This window comes from Scyliorhinus torazame, chromosome 29 (genome assembly GCF_047496885.1).
Source record: "Scyliorhinus torazame isolate Kashiwa2021f chromosome 29, sScyTor2.1, whole genome shotgun sequence".
Taxonomy (NCBI): Eukaryota; Metazoa; Chordata; class Chondrichthyes; order Carcharhiniformes; family Scyliorhinidae; genus Scyliorhinus; species Scyliorhinus torazame.
Genome location: NC_092735.1, coordinates 5,833,075 through 5,852,055, shown reverse-complemented (window position 1 = coordinate 5,852,055; position 18,981 = coordinate 5,833,075). Strand labels below are relative to the sequence as shown.

Sequence of the window (18,981 nt, the reverse complement as noted above, 5' to 3'; positions counted from 1 at the left end):
GGGGACGCTGGGGGGAAGAGGGGGACGCTGGGGGGGAAGAGGGGGACGCTGGGGGGGAAGAGGGGGACGCTGGGGGGGAAGAGGGGGACGCTGGGGGGAAGAGGGGGACGCTGGGGGGGAAGAGGGGGACGCTGGGGGGGAAGAGGGGGACGCTGGGGGGGAAGAGGGGGACGCTGGGGGGGAAGAGGGGGACGCTGGGGGGAAGAGGGGGACGCTGGGGGGGAAGAGGGGGACGCTGGGGGGGAAGAGGGGACGCTGGGGGGAAGAGGGGGACGCTGGGGGGGAAGAGGGGGACGCTGGGGGGAAGAGGGGGACGCTGGGGGGGAAGAGGGGGACGCTGGGGGGGAAGAGGGGGACGCTGGGGGGGAAGAGGGGGACGCTGGGGGGGAAGAGGGGGACGCTGGGGGGGAAGAGGGGGACGCTGGGGGGGAAGAGGGGGACGCTGGGGGGAAGAGGGGGACGCTGGGGGGGAAGAGGGGGACGCTGGGGGGGAAGAGGGGGACGCTGGGGGGGAAGAGGGGGACGCTGGGGGGGAAGAGGGGGACGCTGGGGGGGAAGAGGGGGACGCTGGGGGGGAAGAGGGGGACGCTGGGGGGGAAGAGGGGGACGCTGGGGGGGAAGAGGGGGACGCTGGGGGGAAGAGGGGGACGCTGGGGGGGAAGAGGGGGACGCTGGGGGGGAAGAGGGGGACGCTGGGGGGGAAGAGGGGGACGCTGGGGGGGAAGAGGGGGACGCTGGGGGGGAAGAGGGGGACGCTGGGGGGGAAGAGGGGGACGCTGGGGGGAAGAGGGGGACGCTGGGGGGGAAGAGGGGGACGCTGGGGGGAAGAGGGGGACGCTGGGGGGGAAGAGGGGGACGCTGGGGGGGAAGAGGGGGACGCTGGGGGGAAGAGGGGGACGCTGGGGGGGAAGAGGGGGACGCTGGGGGGGAAGAGGGGACGCTGGGGGGGAAGAGGGGGACGCTGGGGGGGAAGAGGGGGACGCTGGGGGGGAAGAGGGGGACGCTGGGGGGGAAGAGGGGGACGCTGGGGGGGAAGAGGGGGACGCTGGGGGGGAAGAGGGGGACGCTGGGGGGGAAGAGGGGGACGCTGGGGGGAAGAGGGGGACGCTGGGGGGGAAGAGGGGGACGCTGGGGGGGAAGAGGGGGACGCTGGGGGGAAGAGGGGGACGCTGGGGGGGAAGAGGGGGACGCTGGGGGGGAAGAGGGGGACGCTGGGGGGAAGAGGGGGACGCTGGGGGGGAAGAGGGGGACGCTGGGGGGGAAGAGGGGGACGCTGGGGGGGAAGAGGGGGACGCTGGGGGGAAGAGGGGGACGCTGGGGGGGAAGAGGGGGACGCTGGGGGGAAGAGGGGGACGCTGGGGGGGAAGAGGGGGACGCTGGGGGGGAAGAGGGGGACGCTGGGGGGGAAGAGGGGGACGCTGGGGGGGAAGAGGGGGACGCTGGGGGGAAGAGGGGGACGCTGGGGGGGAAGAGGGGGACGCTGGGGGGGAAGAGGGGGACGCTGGGGGGGAAGAGGGGGACGCTGGGGGGGAAGAGGGGGACGCTGGGGGGGAAGAGGGGGACGCTGGGGGGGAAGAGGGGGACGCTGGGGGGGAAGAGGGGGACGCTGGGGGGGAAGAGGGGGACGCTGGGGGGGAAGAGGGGGACGCTGGGGGGGAAGAGGGGGACGCTGGGGGGGAAGAGGGGGACGCTGGGGGGGAAGAGGGGGACGCTGGGGGGGAAGAGGGGGACGCTGGGGGGGAAGAGGGGGACGCTGGGGGGGAAGAGGGGGACGCTGGGGGGGAAGAGGGGGACGCTGGGGGGAAGAGGGGGACGCTGGGGGGGAAGAGGGGGACGCTGGGGGGAAGAGGGGGACGCTGGGGGGGAAGAGGGGGACGCTGGGGGGAAGAGGGGGACGCTGGGGGGGAAGAGGGGGACGCTGGGGGGGAAGAGGGGGACGCTGGGGGGAAGAGGGGGACGCTGGGGGGGAAGAGGGGGACGCTGGGGGGGAAGAGGGGGACGCTGGGGGGAAGAGGGGGACGCTGGGGGGGAAGAGGGGGACGCTGGGGGGGAAGAGGGGGACGCTGGGGGGGAAGAGGGGGACGCTGGGGGGAAGAGGGGGACGCTGGGGGGAAGAGGGGGACGCTGGGGGGGAAGAGGGGGACGCTGGGGGGGAAGAGGGGGACGCTGGGGGGGAAGAGGGGGACGCTGGGGGGGAAGAGGGGACGCTGGGGGGAAGAGGGGGACGCTGGGGGGGAAGAGGGGGACGCTGGGGGGGAAGAGGGGGACGCTGGGGGGGAAGAGGGGGACGCTGGGGGGGAAGAGGGGGACGCTGGGGGGGAAGAGGGGGACGCTGGGGGGGAAGAGGGGGACGCTGGGGGGGAAGAGGGGGACGCTGGGGGGAAGAGGGGGACGCTGGGGGGGAAGAGGGGGACGCTGGGGGGGAAGAGGGGGACGCTGGGGGGAAGAGGGGGACGCTGGGGGGGAAGAGGGGGACGCTGGGGGGGAAGAGGGGGACGCTGGGGGGAAGAGGGGGACGCTGGGGGGGAAGAGGGGGACGCTGGGGGGGAAGAGGGGGACGCTGGGGGGGAAGAGGGGGACGCTGGGGGGAAGAGGGGGACGCTGGGGGGAAGAGGGGGACGCTGGGGGGAAGAGGGGGACGCTGGGGGGGAAGAGGGGGACGCTGGGGGGGAAGAGGGGGACGCTGGGGGGAAGAGGGGGACGCTGGGGGGGAAGAGGGGACGCTGGGGGGGAAGAGGGGGACGCTGGGGGGAAGAGGGGGACGCTGGGGGGGAAGAGGGGGACGCTGGGGGGAAGAGGGGGACGCTGGGGGGAAGAGGGGGACGCTGGGGGGGAAGAGGGGGACGCTGGGGGGGAAGAGGGGGACGCTGGGGGGGAAGAGGGGGACGCTGGGGGGGAAGAGGGGGACGCTGGGGGGGAAGAGGGGGACGCTGGGGGGGAAGAGGGGGACGCTGGGGGGGAAGAGGGGGACGCTGGGGGGGAAGAGGGGGACGCTGGGGGGGAAGAGGGGGACGCTGGGGGGAAGAGGGGGACGCTGGGGGGGAAGAGGGGGACGCTGGGGGGAAGAGGGGGACGCTGGGGGGAAGAGGGGGACGCTGGGGGGGAAGAGGGGGACGCTGGGGGGGAAGAGGGGGACGCTGGGGGGAAGAGGGGGACGCTGGGGGGGAAGAGGGGGACGCTGGGGGGGAAGAGGGGGACGCTGGGGGGGAAGAGGGGGACGCTGGGGGGAAGAGGGGGACGCTGGGGGGAAGAGGGGACGCTGGGGGGGAAGAGGGGGACGCTGGGGGGGAAGAGGGGGACGCTGGGGGGAAGAGGGGGACGCTGGGGGGGAAGAGGGGGACGCTGGGGGGGAAGAGGGGGACGCTGGGGGGGAAGAGGGGGACGCTGGGGGGAAGAGGGGACGCTGGGGGGGAAGAGGGGGACGCTGGGGGGGAAGAGGGGGACGCTGGGGGGGAAGAGGGGGACGCTGGGGGGGAAGAGGGGGACGCTGGGGGGGAAGAGGGGGACGCTGGGGGGGAAGAGGGGGACGCTGGGGGGGAAGAGGGGGACGCTGGGGGGGAAGAGGGGGACGCTGGGGGGGAAGAGGGGGACGCTGGGGGGGAAGAGGGGGACGCTGGGGGGGAAGAGGGGGACGCTGGGGGGGAAGAGGGGGACGCTGGGGGGGAAGAGGGGGACGCTGGGGGGGAAGAGGGGGACGCTGGGGGGGAAGAGGGGGACGCTGGGGGGAAGAGGGGGACGCTGGGGGGGAAGAGGGGGACGCTGGGGGGGAAGAGGGGGACGCTGGGGGGAAGAGGGGGACGCTGGGGGGGAAGAGGGGGACGCTGGGGGGGAAGAGGGGGACGCTGGGGGGGAAGAGGGGGACGCTGGGGGGGAAGAGGGGGACGCTGGGGGGAAGAGGGGGACGCTGGGGGGGAAGAGGGGGACGCTGGGGGGGAAGAGGGGGACGCTGGGGGGGAAGAGGGGGACGCTGGGGGGGAAGAGGGGGACGCTGGGGGGGAAGAGGGGGACGCTGGGGGGGAAGAGGGGGACGCTGGGGGGGAAGAGGGGGACGCTGGGGGGGAAGAGGGGGACGCTGGGGGGGAAGAGGGGGACGCTGGGGGGGAAGAGGGGGACGCTGGGGGGGAAGAGGGGGACGCTGGGGGGGAAGAGGGGGACGCTGGGGGGAAGAGGGGACGCTGGGGGGAAGAGGGGGACGCTGGGGGGGAAGAGGGGGACGCTGGGGGGGAAGAGGGGGACGCTGGGGGGGAAGAGGGGGACGCTGGGGGGGAAGAGGGGGACGCTGGGGGGAAGAGGGGGACGCTGGGGGGAAGAGGGGGACGCTGGGGGGGAAGAGGGGGACGCTGGGGGGGAAGAGGGGGACGCTGGGGGGGAAGAGGGGGACGCTGGGGGGGAAGAGGGGACGCTGGGGGGGAAGAGGGGGACGCTGGGGGGAAGAGGGGGACGCTGGGGGGGAAGAGGGGGACGCTGGGGGGGAAGAGGGGGACGCTGGGGGGGAAGAGGGGGACGCTGGGGGGGAAGAGGGGGACGCTGGGGGGGAAGAGGGGGACGCTGGGGGGAAGAGGGGACGCTGGGGGGGAAGAGGGGGACGCTGGGGGGGAAGAGGGGGACGCTGGGGGGGAAGAGGGGGACGCTGGGGGGGAAGAGGGGGACGCTGGGGGGGAAGAGGGGGACGCTGGGGGGGAAGAGGGGGACGCTGGGGGGGAAGAGGGGGACGCTGGGGGGGAAGAGGGGGACGCTGGGGGGGAAGAGGGGGACGCTGGGGGGGAAGAGGGGGACGCTGGGGGGGAAGAGGGGGACGCTGGGGGGGAAGAGGGGGACGCTGGGGGGGAAGAGGGGGACGCTGGGGGGAAGAGGGGGACGCTGGGGGGGAAGAGGGGGACGCTGGGGGGGAAGAGGGGGACGCTGGGGGGAAGAGGGGGACGCTGGGGGGGAAGAGGGGGACGCTGGGGGGAAGAGGGGACGCTGGGGGGGAAGAGGGGGACGCTGGGGGGAAGAGGGGGACGCTGGGGGGGAAGAGGGGGACGCTGGGGGGGAAGAGGGGGACGCTGGGGGGGAAGAGGGGGACGCTGGGGGGAAGAGGGGGACGCTGGGGGGGAAGAGGGGGACGCTGGGGGGGAAGAGGGGGACGCTGGGGGGGAAGAGGGGGACGCTGGGGGGGAAGAGGGGGACGCTGGGGGGGAAGAGGGGGACGCTGGGGGGGAAGAGGGGGACGCTGGGGGGGAAGAGGGGGACGCTGGGGGGAGAGGGACGCTGGGGGGAAGAGGGGGACGCTGGGGGGAAGAGGGGGACGCTGGGGGGGAAGAGGGGGACGCTGGGGGGGAAGAGGGGGACGCTGGGGGGAAGAGGGGGACGCTGGGGGGGAAGAGGGGGACGCTGGGGGGGAAGAGGGGGACGCTGGGGGGGAAGAGGGGGACGCTGGGGGGGAAGAGGGGGACGCTGGGGGGGAAGAGGGGGACGCTGGGGGGGAAGAGGGGGACGCTGGGGGGGAAGAGGGGGACGCTGGGGGGGAAGAGGGGGACGCTGGGGGGGAAGAGGGGGACGCTGGGGGGGAAGAGGGGGACGCTGGGGGGGAAGAGGGGGACGCTGGGGGGGAAGAGGGGGACGCTGGGGGGGAAGAGGGGGACGCTGGGGGGGAAGAGGGGGACGCTGGGGGGAAGAGGGGGACGCTGGGGGGAAGAGGGGGACGCTGGGGGGGAAGAGGGGGACGCTGGGGGGGAAGAGGGGGACGCTGGGGGGGAGAGGGGGACGCTGGGGGGGAAGAGGGGGACGCTGGGGGGGAAGAGGGGACGCTGGGGGGGAAGAGGGGGACGCTGGGGGGGAAGAGGGGGACGCTGGGGGGGAAGAGGGGGACGCTGGGGGGGAAGAGGGGGACGCTGGGGGGGAAGAGGGGGACGCTGGGGGGGAAGAGGGGGACGCTGGGGGGGAAGAGGGGGACGCTGGGGGGGAAGAGGGGGACGCTGGGGGGGAAGAGGGGGACGCTGGGGGGGAAGAGGGGGACGCTGGGGGGAAGAGGGGGACGCTGGGGGGAAGAGGGGGACGCTGGGGGGGAAGAGGGGGACGCTGGGGGGGAAGAGGGGGACGCTGGGGGGGAAGAGGGGGACGCTGGGGGGGAAGAGGGGGACGCTGGGGGGGAAGAGGGGGACGCTGGGGGGGAAGAGGGGGACGCTGGGGGGAAGAGGGGGACGCTGGGGGGGAAGAGGGGGACGCTGGGGGGGAAGAGGGGGACGCTGGGGGGAAGAGGGGGACGCTGGGGGGAAGAGGGGGACGCTGGGGGGGAAGAGGGGGACGCTGGGGGGGAAGAGGGGGACGCTGGGGGGAAGAGGGGGACGCTGGGGGGGAAGAGGGGGACGCTGGGGGGGAAGAGGGGGACGCTGGGGGGAAGAGGGGGACGCTGGGGGGGAAGAGGGGGACGCTGGGGGGGAAGAGGGGGACGCTGGGGGGAAGAGGGGGACGCTGGGGGGGAAGAGGGGACGCTGGGGGGGAAGAGGGGGACGCTGGGGGGGAAGAGGGGGACGCTGGGGGGAAGAGGGGGACGCTGGGGGGAAGAGGGGGACGCTGGGGGGGAAGAGGGGGACGCTGGGGGGGAAGAGGGGGACGCTGGGGGGGAAGAGGGGGACGCTGGGGGGGAAGAGGGGGACGCTGGGGGGAAGAGGGGGACGCTGGGGGGGAAGAGGGGGACGCTGGGGGGGAAGAGGGGGACGCTGGGGGGGAAGAGGGGGACGCTGGGGGGGAAGAGGGGGACGCTGGGGGGAAGAGGGGGACGCTGGGGGGAAGAGGGGGACGCTGGGGGGGAAGAGGGGGACGCTGGGGGGGAAGAGGGGGACGCTGGGGGGAAGAGGGGGACGCTGGGGGGAAGAGGGGGACGCTGGGGGGGAAGAGGGGGACGCTGGGGGGGAAGAGGGGGACGCTGGGGGGGAAGAGGGGGACGCTGGGGGGGAAGAGGGGGACGCTGGGGGGAAGAGGGGACGCTGGGGGGGAAGAGGGGGACGCTGGGGGGGAAGAGGGGGACGCTGGGGGGAAGAGGGGGACGCTGGGGGGGAAGAGGGGGACGCTGGGGGGGAAGAGGGGGACGCTGGGGGGAAGAGGGGGACGCTGGGGGGGAAGAGGGGGACGCTGGGGGGAAGAGGGGGACGCTGGGGGGGAAGAGGGGGACGCTGGGGGGGAAGAGGGGGACGCTGGGGGGGAAGAGGGGGACGCTGGGGGGGAAGAGGGGGACGCTGGGGGGGAAGAGGGGGACGCTGGGGGGGAAGAGGGGACGCTGGGGGGGAAGAGGGGGACGCTGGGGGGGAAGAGGGGGACGCTGGGGGGGAAGAGGGGGACGCTGGGGGGGAAGAGGGGGACGCTGGGGGGGAAGAGGGGACGCTGGGGGGAAGAGGGGGACGCTGGGGGGAAGAGGGGGACGCTGGGGGGGAAGAGGGGGACGCTGGGGGGGAAGAGGGGGACGCTGGGGGGGAAGAGGGGGACGCTGGGGGGAAGAGGGGGACGCTGGGGGGGAAGAGGGGGACGCTGGGGGGAAGAGGGGGACGCTGGGGGGAAGAGGGGGACGCTGGGGGGAAGAGGGGGACGCTGGGGGGAAGAGGGGGACGCTGGGGGGAAGAGGGGGACGCTGGGGGGGAAGAGGGGGACGCTGGGGGGGAAGAGGGGGACGCTGGGGGGGAAGAGGGGGACGCTGGGGGGAAGAGGGGGACGCTGGGGGGGAAGAGGGGGACGCTGGGGGGGAAGAGGGGGACGCTGGGGGGAAGAGGGGGACGCTGGGGGGGAAGAGGGGGACGCTGGGGGGAAGAGGGGGACGCTGGGGGGGAAGAGGGGGACGCTGGGGGGGAAGAGGGGGACGCTGGGGGGGAAGAGGGGGACGCTGGGGGGGAAGAGGGGGACGCTGGGGGGAAGAGGGGGACGCTGGGGGGGAAGAGGGGGACGCTGGGGGGGAAGAGGGGGACGCTGGGGGGGAAGAGGGGGACGCTGGGGGGGAAGAGGGGGACGCTGGGGGGGAAGAGGGGGACGCTGGGGGGGAAGAGGGGGACGCTGGGGAGAGGGGGACCTGAAGAGGGGGACGCTGGGGGGGAAGAGGGGACGCTGGGGGGGAAGAGGGGGACGCTGGGGGGAAGAGGGGACGCTGGGGGGGAAGAGGGGGACGCTGGGGGGAAGAGGGGGACGCTGGGGGGGAAGAGGGGGACGCTGGGGGGGAAGAGGGGGACGCTGGGGGGGAAGAGGGGGACGCTGGGGGGGAAGAGGGGGACGCTGGGGGGGAAGAGGGGGACGCTGGGGGGAAGAGGGGGACGCTGGGGGGGAAGAGGGGGACGCTGGGGGGAAGAGGGGGACGCTGGGGGGAAGAGGGGGACGCTGGGGGGGAAGAGGGGGACGCTGGGGGGAAGAGGGGGACGCTGGGGGGGAAGAGGGGGACGCTGGGGGGAAGAGGGGGACGCTGGGGGGAAGAGGGGGACGCTGGGGGGGAAGAGGGGGACGCTGGGGGGGAAGAGGGGGACGCTGGGGGGGAAGAGAGGGGACGCTGGGGGGGAAGAGGGGGACGCTGGGGGGGAAGAGGGGGACGCTGGGGGGGAAGAGGGGGACGCTGGGGGGGAAGAGGGGGACGCTGGGGGGAAGAGGGGGACGCTGGGGGGGAAGAGGGGGACGCTGGGGGGAAGAGGGGGACGCTGGGGGGGAAGAGGGGGACGCTGGGGGGAAGAGGGGGACGCTGGGGGGGAAGAGGGGGACGCTGGGGGGGAAGAGGGGGACGCTGGGGGGGAAGAGGGGGACGCTGGGGGGGAAGAGGGGGACGCTGGGGGGGAAGAGGGGGACGCTGGGGGGGAAGAGGGGGACGCTGGGGGGGAAGAGGGGGACGCTGGGGGGGAAGAGGGGGACGCTGGGGGGGAAGAGGGGGACGCTGGGGGGGAAGAGGGGGACGCTGGGGGGGAAGAGGGGGACGCTGGGGGGGAAGAGGGGGACGCTGGGGGGGGAAGAGGGGGACGCTGGGGGGGAAGAGGGGGACGCTGGGGGGGAAGAGGGGGACGCTGGGGGGGAAGAGGGGGACGCTGGGGGGGAAGAGGGGGACGCTGGGGGGGAAGAGGGGGACGCTGGGGGGGAAGAGGGGGACGCTGGGGGGGAAGAGGGGGACGCTGGGGGGGAAGAGGGGGACGCTGGGGGGGAAGAGGGGGACGCTGGGGGGGAAGAGGGGGACGCTGGGGGGGAAGAGGGGGACGCTGGGGGGGAAGAGGGGGACGCTGGGGGGAAGAGGGGGACGCTGGGGGGGAAGAGGGGGACGCTGGGGGGGAAGAGGGGGACGCTGGGGGGGAAGAGGGGACGCTGGGGGGAAGAGGGGGACGCTGGGGGGAAGAGGGGGACGCTGGGGGGGAAGAGAGGGGACGCTGGGGGGGAAGAGGGGGACGCTGGGGGGGAAGAGGGGGACGCTGGGGGGGAAGAGGGGGACGCTGGGGGGGAAGAGGGGGACGCTGGGGGGGAAGAGGGGGACGCTGGGGGGGAAGAGGGGGACGCTGGGGGGGAAGAGGGGGACGCTGGGGGGGAAGAGGGGGACGCTGGGGGGGAAGAGGGGGACGCTGGGGGGGAAGAGGGGGACGCTGGGGGGGAAGAGGGGGACGCTGGGGGGGAAGAGGGGGACGCTGGGGGGGAAGAGGGGGACGCTGGGGGGGAAGAGGGGGACGCTGGGGGGGAAGAGGGGGACGCTGGGGGGGAAGAGGGGGACGCTGGGGGGAAGAGGGGGACGCTGGGGGGGAAGAGGGGGACGCTGGGGGGGAAGAGGGGGACGCTGGGGGGGAAGAGGGGACGCTGGGGGGGAAGAGGGGGACGCTGGGGGGGAAGAGGGGGACGCTGGGGGGGGAAGAGGGGGACGCTGGGGGGGAAGAGGGGGACGCTGGGGGGGAAGAGGGGGACGCTGGGGGGGAAGAGGGGGACGCTGGGGGGGAAGAGGGGGACGCTGGGGGGGAAGAGGGGGACGCTGGGGGGGAAGAGGGGACGCTGGGGGGGAAGAGGGGGACGCTGGGGGGGAAGAGGGGGACGCTGGGGGGGAAGAGGGGGACGCTGGGGGGGAAGAGGGGGACGCTGGGGGGGAAGAGGGGGACGCTGGGGGGAAGAGGGGGACGCTGGGGGGAAGAGGGGGACGCTGGGGGGAAGAGGGGGACGCTGGGGGGGAAGAGGGGGACGCTGGGGGGGAAGAGGGGACGCTGGGGGGAAGAGGGGGACGCTGGGGGGAAGAGGGGGACGCTGGGGGGGAAGAGGGGGACGCTGGGGGGGAAGAGGGGGACGCTGGGGGGGAAGAGGGGGACGCTGGGGGGGAAGAGGGGGACGCTGGGGGGGAAGAGGGGGACGCTGGGGGGGAAGAGGGGGACGCTGGGGGGGAAGAGGGGGACGCTGGGGGGGAAGAGGGGGACGCTGGGGGGGAAGAGGGGGACGCTGGGGGGAAGAGGGGGACGCTGGGGGGGAAGAGGGGGACGCTGGGGGGGAAGAGGGGGACGCTGGGGGGGAAGAGGGGGACGCTGGGGGGGAAGAGGGGGACGCTGGGGGGGAAGAGGGGGACGCTGGGGGGAAGAGGGGGACGCTGGGGGGGAAGAGGGGACGCTGGGGGGGAAGAGGGGGACGCTGGGGGGGGAAGAGGGGACGCTGGGGGGGAAGAGGGGGACGCTGGGGGGGAAGAGAGGGACGCTGGGGGGGAAGAGGGGGACGCTGGGGGGAAGAGGGGGACGCTGGGGGGGAAGAGGGGGACGCTGGGGGGGGAAGAGGGGGACGCTGGGGGGAAGAGGGGGACGCTGGGGGGGAAGAGGGGGACGCTGGGGGGGAAGAGGGGGACGCTGGGGGGAAGAGGGGGACGCTGGGGGGGAAGAGGGGGACGCTGGGGGGGAAGAGGGGGACGCTGGGGGGGAAGAGGGGACGCTGGGGGGAAGAGGGGGACGCTGGGGGGGAAGAGGGGGACGCTGGGGGGGAAGAGGGGGACGCTGGGGGGGAAGAGGGGGACGCTGGGGGGGAAGAGGGGGACGCTGGGGGGGAAGAGGGGGACGCTGGGGGGGAAGAGGGGGACGCTGGGGGGAAGAGGGGGACGCTGGGGGGGAAGAGGGGGACGCTGGGGGGGAAGAGGGGGACGCTGGGGGGGAAGAGGGGGACGCTGGGGGGAAGAGGGGGACGCTGGGGGGAAGAGGGGGACGCTGGGGGGGAAGAGGGGGACGCTGGGGGGGAAGAGGGGGACGCTGGGGGGGAAGAGGGGGACGCTGGGGGGGAAGAGGGGACGCTGGGGGGAAGAGGGGGACGCTGGGGGGAAGAGGGGGACGCTGGGGGGGAAGAGAGGGACGCTGGGGGGGGAGAGAGGGACGCTGGGGGGGGGGAAGGGGGACGCTGGGGGGGGGGGAAGGGCGGACGCTGGGGGGGGGGGAAGGGCGGACGCTGGGGGGGGGGGAAGGGCGGACGCTGGGGGGGGGGGGGAAGGGCGGACGCTGGGGGGGGGGAAGGGCGGACGCTGGGGGGAAGCCTGGGGGGGGGAAGGGCGGACGCTGGGGGGGGGGGGAAGGGCGGACGTTGGGGGGGGGGAAGGGCGGACGCTGGGGGGGGGAGAAGGGCGGACGCTGGGGGGGGGAGAAGGGCGGACGCTGGGGGGGGGAGAAGGCGGACGCTGGGGGGGGGGAAGGGCGGACGCTGGGGGGGGGGAAGGGCGGACGCTGGGGGGGGGGGAAGGGCGGACGCTGGGGGGGGGGGAAGGGCGGACGCTGGGGGGGGGGGGAAGGGCGGACGCTGGGGGGGGGGGAAGGGCGGACGCTGGGGGGGGGGGAAGGGCGGACGCTGGGGGGGGGGAAGGGCGGACGCTGGGGGGGGGGAAGGGCGGACGCTGGGGGGGGGGGGGGGAGGGCGGACGCTGGGGGGGGGGACGCTGGGGGGGGGGGGAGGGAAGGCGGACGCTGGGGGGGCGCGGACGCTGGGGGGGGGGGAGAGGAGGTGGGCGGACGCTGGGGGGGGGGGGGGGGAGGGCGGACGCTGGGGGGGGGGGAGGGGGGACGCTGCGTGGGGGGGAGGGGGGACGCTGCGTTGGGGGGGGGGGAAGAGGGCGGACGTTGGGGGGGGGGGAAGAGGGCGGACGCTGGGGGGGGGGGGGGGAAGAGGGCGGACGCTGCGTGGGGGGGGGAAGAGGGCGGACGCTGCGTGGGGGGGGGAGGGGGGACGCTGCGTTGGGGGGGGGAGGGGGCGGACGCTGGGGGGGGGGGAAGAGGGCGGACGCTGGGGGGGGGGGGAAGAGGGCGGACGCTTGGGGGGGGGGGGGGAAGAGGGCGGACGCTGGGGGGGGGGGGAAGAGGGCGGACGCTGGGGGGGGGGGAAGAGGGCGGACGCCGGGGGGGGGGGGGAAGAGGGCGGACGCTGGGGGGGGGGGGGGGAAGAGGGCGGACGCTGTGGGGGGGGGGGGGAGAAGAGGGCGGGCGCTGGGGGGGGGGGGGAAGAGGGCGGACCCTGGGGGGGGGGGGAAAGAGGGCGGACGCTGGGGGGGGGGAGAGGGCGGACGCTGGGGGGGGGGGGGGGGGGCGGACGCTGGGGGTGGGGGAGAAAGGGCGGACGCTGGGGGGGGGGGGGGAGAAAGGGCGGACGCTGGGGGGGGCGGACGCTGGGGGGGGCGGACGCTGGGGGGGGGGGCGGACGCTGGGGGGGGGGGCGGACGCTGGGGGGGGGGGCGGACGCTGGGGGGGGGGGCGGACGCTGGGGGGGGGGGCGGACGCTGGGGGGGGGGGCGGACGCTGGGGGGGGGGGCGGACGCTGGGGGGGGGGGGCGGACGCTGGGGGGGGGGGGGCGGACGCTGGGGGGGGGGGGGCGGACGCTGGGGGGGGGGCGGACGCTGGGGGGGGGGCGGACGCTGGGGGGGGGGGGCGGACGCTGGGGGGGGGCGGACGCTGGGGGGGGGGCGGACGCTGGGGGGGGGGGGGCGGACGCTGGGGGGGGGGGGCGGACGCTGGGGGGGGGGCGGACGCTGGGGGGGGGGCGGACGCTGGGGGGGGGGCGGACGCTGGGGGGGGCGGACGCTGGGGGGGGCGGACGCTGGGGGGGGGGGCGGACGCTGGGGGGGGGGCGGACGCTGGGGGGGGGGCGGACGCTGGGGGGGGGGGGCGGACGCTGGGGGGGGGGGCGGACGCTGGGGTGGGGTGGCGGACGCTGGGGGGGGGGGCGGACGCTGGGGGGGGGGGCGGACGCTGGGGGGGGGGGGCGGACGCTGGGGGGGGGGGGCGGACGCTGGGGGGGTGGCGGACGCTGGGGGGGGGGGCGGACGCTGGGGGGGGGGGGCGGACGCTGGGGGGGGGGGCGGACGCTGGGGGGGGGGGCGGACGCTGGGGGGGGGGGGGCGGACGCTGGGGGGGGGGCGGACGCTGGGGGGGGGGGGCGGACGCTGGGGGGGGGGGGGGACGGACGCTGGGGGGGGGGCGGACGCTGGGGGGGGGGCGGACGCTGGGGGGGGGGGGCGGACGCTGGGGGGGGGGCGGACGCTGGGGGGGGGGGGCGGACGCTGGGGGGGGGGGGGCGGACGCTGGGGGGGGGGGGCGGACGCTGGGGGGGGGGGCGGACGCTGGGGGGGGGGGGCGGACGCTGGGGGGGGGGGGGCGGACGCTGGGGGGGGGGGGGCGGACGCTGGGGGGGGGGGGGCGGACGCTGGGGAGGGGGCGGACGCTGGGGGGGGGGGCGGACGCTGGGGGGGGGGGCGGACGCTGGGGGGGGGGCGGACGCTGGGGGGGGGGCGGACGCTGGGGGGGGGGCGGACGCTGGGGGGGGGCGGACGCTGGGGGGGGGGGGCGGACGCTGGGGGGGGGGGGCGGACGCTGGGGGGGGGGGGCGGACGCTGGGGGGGGGCGGACGCTGGGGGGGGGGCGGACGCTGGGGGGGGGGGCGGACGCTGGGGGGGGGCGGACGCTGGGGGGGGGGCGGACGCTGGGGGGGGGCGGACGCTGGGGGGGGGCGGACGCTGGGGGGGGGGCGGACGCTGGGGGGGGGGCGGACGCTGGGGGGGGGGGGGCGGACGCTGGGGGGGGGGCGGACGCTGGGGGGGGGCGGACGCTGGGGGGGGGGCGGACGCTGGGGGGGGGGGAGAGGGGGACGCTGTGGGGGGGGGGGAGGGGGACGCTGTGGGGGGGGGAGGGGGACGCTGTGGGGGGGGGAGGGGGACGCTGTGGGGGGGGAGGGGGACGCTGTGGGGGGGGGAGGGGGACGCTGTGGGGGGGGGAGGGGGACGCTGTGGGGGGGGGAGGGGGACGCTGTGGGGGGGGAGGGGGACGCTGTGGGGGGGGAGGGGGACGCTGTGGGGGGGAGGGGGACGCTGTGGGGGGGAGGGGGACGCTGTGGGGGGGGGGAGGGGGACGCTGTGGGGGGGGGGAGGGGGACGCTGTGGGGGGGGGGAGGGGGACGCTGTGGGGGGGGAGGGGGACGCTGTGGGGGAGGGGGACGCTGTGGGGGAGGGGGACGCTGTGGGGGAGGGGGACGCTGTGGGGGAGGGGGACGCTGTGGGGGAGGGGGACGCTGTGGGGGAGGGGGACGCTGTGGGGGAGGGGACGCTGTGGGGGAGGGGGACGCTGTGGGGGGGGGGCGCTGTGGGGGGGGGCGCTGTGGGGGGGGGCGCTGTGGGGGGGGGAGTGGAGGGAGGTAGGGGGGGAGTGGAGGGAGGTAGGGGGGGAGTGGAGGGGAGGTAGGGGGGGTGGAGGGGAGGTAGGGGGAGGTAGGGGGGTGGAGGGGAGGTAGGGGGGGAGTGGAGGGGAGGTAGGGGGGGAGTGGAGGGGAGGTAGGGGGGGAGTGGAGGGGAGGTAGGGGGGGAGTGGAGGGGAGGTAGGGGGGGAGTGGAGGGGAGGTAGGGGGGGAGTGGAGGGGAGGTAGGGGGGGTGGAGGGGAGGTAGGGGGGAGGTAGGGGGGTGGAGGGGAGGTAGGGGGGGTGGAGGGGAGGTAGGGGGGGTGGAGGGGAGGTAGGGGGGGTGGAGGGGGGGTAGGGGGGGTGGGGAGAGCCCTGTCGCTCCCACGTGATGTGCTCTGCCGGTTCTCCCTCTGCCTCCTCCCTCCCCGGAGTTCCAGGCGGCGGGACTCCCTCTCACTCACTCACCGACTCCCGCTTGCTTCCTGCAGAAGATCAGGTCGGGATGATGCTTCGCCATGGCCGCCTCCAACCGCCGCCGCGCGAACCACTCCGTTCGACCTTCGACCCCGCTCCGCCAAAGCAGCAGAGCGCAAACGGCGCGAGTCGGAGAAACAGCCACTGTTTATTTATTGTAAAATATCTGAATTATCAGAAACCAAATTTAAAAAAAACACACGTGTACACCAGTGTAAGCCTCTGCGCTCCGTCATTTCCGGTGACAGGACCTAGCTGATAAATTGGGCAAAAGAGTACAGTTTCCCCGCGCTGAATCGTCAAATCCGTGACGTGCATGTGTGACGGCCATAAACCTCTGGTTGGAGATTGGGATGGGACCTGCGGGATTTCTCCGATGAGGGGAGGTTGTCGGCTGTTGAGTGCTTTCAGCGGACAGGACCCCGGAGGCGGCGGTTATTTAATGGCTGCTCTGTGACGTCATCTCTCTGCGGCATCTTTGTCAGTGAACAAAATGGCGGCGCGCGTCCTGTCCGTCCGCGGTCTCCAGGTAACAGCGCGCGCCCCGGGGCCGGGGGCCGGCCAAACCCGCTCCCCGCTGCCGCCCAATGCGCCCGCGCGGGATCCACCTTCCACCCCGGGGCACGGGGCTCCGTACCCGCGCTTCACCCAGAAACACAACCCGCCCAAACCCCGCCGGCTCCTTGGAACAAGGGCGGTCCCCATGGCAACCTGACCCCCCCCCCCCCCCCGGGGGGGGGGCTGGTAACCTGCGGAGGGGACCCGGGGGACGGGGATCAAACCCGGGAGTCGGTGCAGGAGGGTCGCTGGGATCGAAGGGCACCGGCCGTCTGCCCCAAGGTGACGGCAAGGTTACCCGCTCCCGCCGCCCGGATACTCCATTCAGCCCCGCAGTCAACGAGAACAATTGGTGTCACAAGTAGACTTGCAGTAACACTGCAATGAAGTTACTGTGAAAAGCCCCTAGTCGCCACATTCCGGCGCCTGTTCGGGTACACTGAGGGAGAATTCAGAAAGACCAATCCACCTAACAGCACGTCTTTCGGGACTTGTGGGAGGAAACTGGGGCACCCGGAGGAAACCCGCACAGACACGGGGAGAACGCGCAGACTCCGCACAGGCAGTGACCCAAGCCGGGAATTGAACTTCCTCAGTCTTCTCTGCTCCACGGTCTCCAGGGTAAACAAGCCCTGCCTATCCAGTCTCTCTTCATAGCTATAATGTCCCATCCCAGGCAGCATGGTAGGACAGTGGTTAGCACAGTTGCTTCACAGCTCCAGGGTCCCAGATTCGATTCCCGGCTTGAGGCACTGTCTGTGCGGAGTCTGCACGTTCTCCCCATGTGTGCGTGGGTTTCCTCCGGATGCTCCGGTCTCCTCCCACAGTCCAAAGGTGTGCAGGTTCGGTGGATTGGCCATGATAAATTGTCCTTTGTGTCCAAAAAAGGTTAGCTGGGGTTACAGGGTGGAGGTGTGGGTTTAAGTAGGATGCTCTTTCCAAGAGCCGGTGCAGACTCGATGAGCCGAATGGCCTACTTCTGCACTATAAATTCTATGGTTCTATAATCCCCTCTGCACTCTTTCTAGTTCAAGGACATCCTTCCTATAGTGTGACAACCAGAACTGCACACAGTACTCTAGCTGTGGCCTAAAGAGCATTTTATTCAGCTCCATTATAATCTCCCTCCCGCAGGTGTGACAGGGTAGCACAGTGGTTAGCACTGTTGCTTCACAGGGCCAGGGCCCCAGGTTCAATTCCCGGCTTGGGGCACTGTCTGCGCGGAGTCTGCATGTTCTCCCCGTGTCTGCGTGGGTTTCCTCCGGGTGCTCCGGTTTCCTCCCACAAGTCCTGAAAGACGTACTTGTTAGGTGAATTGGACATTCTGAATTCCCCTTCCGTGTACACAAACAGGCACCAGAATGTGGCGATTGGGGGATTTTCGCAGTAACTTCATTGCAGTGTGAATGTAAGCGTACTTGTGAATTGGGCACTCTAAATTTGTTTAAAAAAAATTACAGGATGATTAAGATAGGCTTGTTAGATCGGCAGATCAGTGGCAAATGTAATTTAACCCTGCAAAGTAATACAGATTATTATTATATTCTATGCCCTGGTTAATAAAGGCATGAATCCCATATACCTTCATAACCACCTTCTCTACCTGTCCTGCTGCCTTCAGCGATCTATGGACATGCACTCCAAAGTCCCTCTAATCCTGTGTACTTCCTCGGGGTCCTACCATTCATTGTATATTTCCTTGCAATATTAGTCCCCAGAAAGTGCATTACCTCACACTTGGGTTAAATTCCATCTGCCAATTTAACTAGCCCACCTTCATTACCCTGTAATCTTTTTTTCCCCTTTTTTATAAATTTAGAGTGCCCAATTCCAATTTTCCCAATTAAGGGGCAATTTAGCGTGGCCAATTCACTTACTGTTTTGGGTATGAGACCCACAAGGAAAATGTGCAAACTCCACACAGACAGTGACCCGGGGCCGGGATCAAACCCGGGTCCTCTGCGCTGTGAGGCAGCAGTGCTAACCACTGCGCTGCCATCATTGTCCTGTAATCTTACGCTTTCCTCATCACTACTTGCCACGCACCACCGTTTTTTGTGTCACCTGCAAAGGATGAATGTACAGGGTTACGGGGAGAAAGGTACGGTGGGAGGCAGTAGGAGGAGAATTGTTCACTCAGAGTTGATGCAGACATGATGGGCTGATTGGCCTCCTGTTTGATTGGCTCCCGCTTTACACGTTCCTGACCCCGCCTTGCCCTACGCCACAGAAGTAGCAACCACCGACCGAACCCTCTCAGCAGTACCACGGGACTGGTTTAGCACACTGGGCTAAATAGCTGGCTTTTAAAGCAGACCAAGGCAGGCCAGCAGCACGGTTCAATTCCTGTACTAGCTTCCCCGAACAGGCGCCGGAATGTGGCGACTAGGGGCTTTTCACAGTAACTTCATTTGAAGCCTACTTGTGACAATAAGCGATTTTCATTTCATGTTCTGTGACGATTCTGGGATAGATGCTGAGAGAAAAGTGTGACGCTTTGGGAGTAGTGTGGGGCCAAGTGGATTGCTCTTGCGATGGGCCCAATGGAAGATGCCCCACCAGTGTTCTATCATTCAGTGGCATGAATGTGTGAAAGGACACAATGCTGGGGGTAGAAGCTCCCTTCCCAGAACTGAAAAGGGCGGCAAAGTGTTGCGCAGAACAGATCGAGTACTCAGCGTGCTTTTCCCAGATAAATCTGTTTGATTTCTTCAGAAAAGATTGGACTTCGTATAATTTGTTTTAACTTGCTCTTGGTGGGCAACGCTGACACAGCCGTTACTTACTTCCTACATCTATTTCCCCTTGAGAAGATGGTGGTACAGATGCAGGCCACTTGGTTTAACTATACCACGATGCTGTTAGGGAGGAAATGCTCGGATTCTGACCTCTCTCCAATGAAGGAACGGTGATCTAGTTCCAAGTCAGGATGGTGTGTGGCTTGAGGGAAACTTGTAGTTGGTGGTGTCCCCATATGTCTGCTGCTTTTGTCCTTCCAGGGTGGTAGAGGTCGAGAGTTTGGAAGGCGCTGTCGAAGGAACCTTGGTGAGTTCCTGCAGTGCATCTTGTAGACGGTACACACGGCTGCCACTGTTTGCCGCTAGTGGGAGAGGGAGTAATCAAGCGGGGCAGCTTTGTCCTGGATGGTGTTGAGCTTCTTGAGTGTTGTCGGAGCTGCACTCATCCAGGTAAGTGGGGAGTATTCCATTAAACCCCTGAATTGTGCCTTGGACAGGCTTTTCAGCTGCATGTCAAGGATTGCTTGAGTATATTGGTGCCGTGGCTAGGTAGAATGCTATCCAAATTGATACTAAGTTTTGAAACAAAAACCGAAGGGAGCTAACGTTTTGAGTCTGGG

At 72.5% G+C, this 18,981-nt stretch overlaps 2 protein-coding genes across 4 annotated transcripts in view; one reads left to right on the top strand and one right to left on the bottom strand.

The window, feature by feature from the left end:
- phf5a (PHD finger protein 5A) overlaps nt 1–15,320 on the bottom strand; it is a 78,512-nt gene extending 63,192 nt beyond the window's left edge. For both annotated transcript variants that reach the window (XM_072491990.1, XM_072491991.1), the window contains exon 1: nt 15,057–15,320. In XM_072491990.1, coding sequence (XP_072348091.1) covers nt 15,057–15,108 — 52 coding nt within the window. In that variant the 5' untranslated portion in view covers nt 15,109–15,320. The remainder of the gene's footprint in view (nt 1–15,056) is intronic.
- Nucleotides 15,321–15,443: 123 nt separating this feature from the next.
- aco2 (aconitase 2, mitochondrial) overlaps nt 15,444–18,981 on the top strand; it is a 99,684-nt gene continuing 96,146 nt past the window's right edge. The window contains exon 1 of one of the 2 annotated variants that reach the window (XM_072491989.1): nt 15,444–15,594. In XM_072491989.1, coding sequence (XP_072348090.1) covers nt 15,559–15,594 — 36 coding nt within the window. In that variant the 5' untranslated portion in view covers nt 15,444–15,558. Of the gene's footprint in view, nt 15,595–18,751; nt 18,812–18,981 lie in introns of those variants that run through there. The other variant, XM_072491988.1, reaches the window with a different exon arrangement.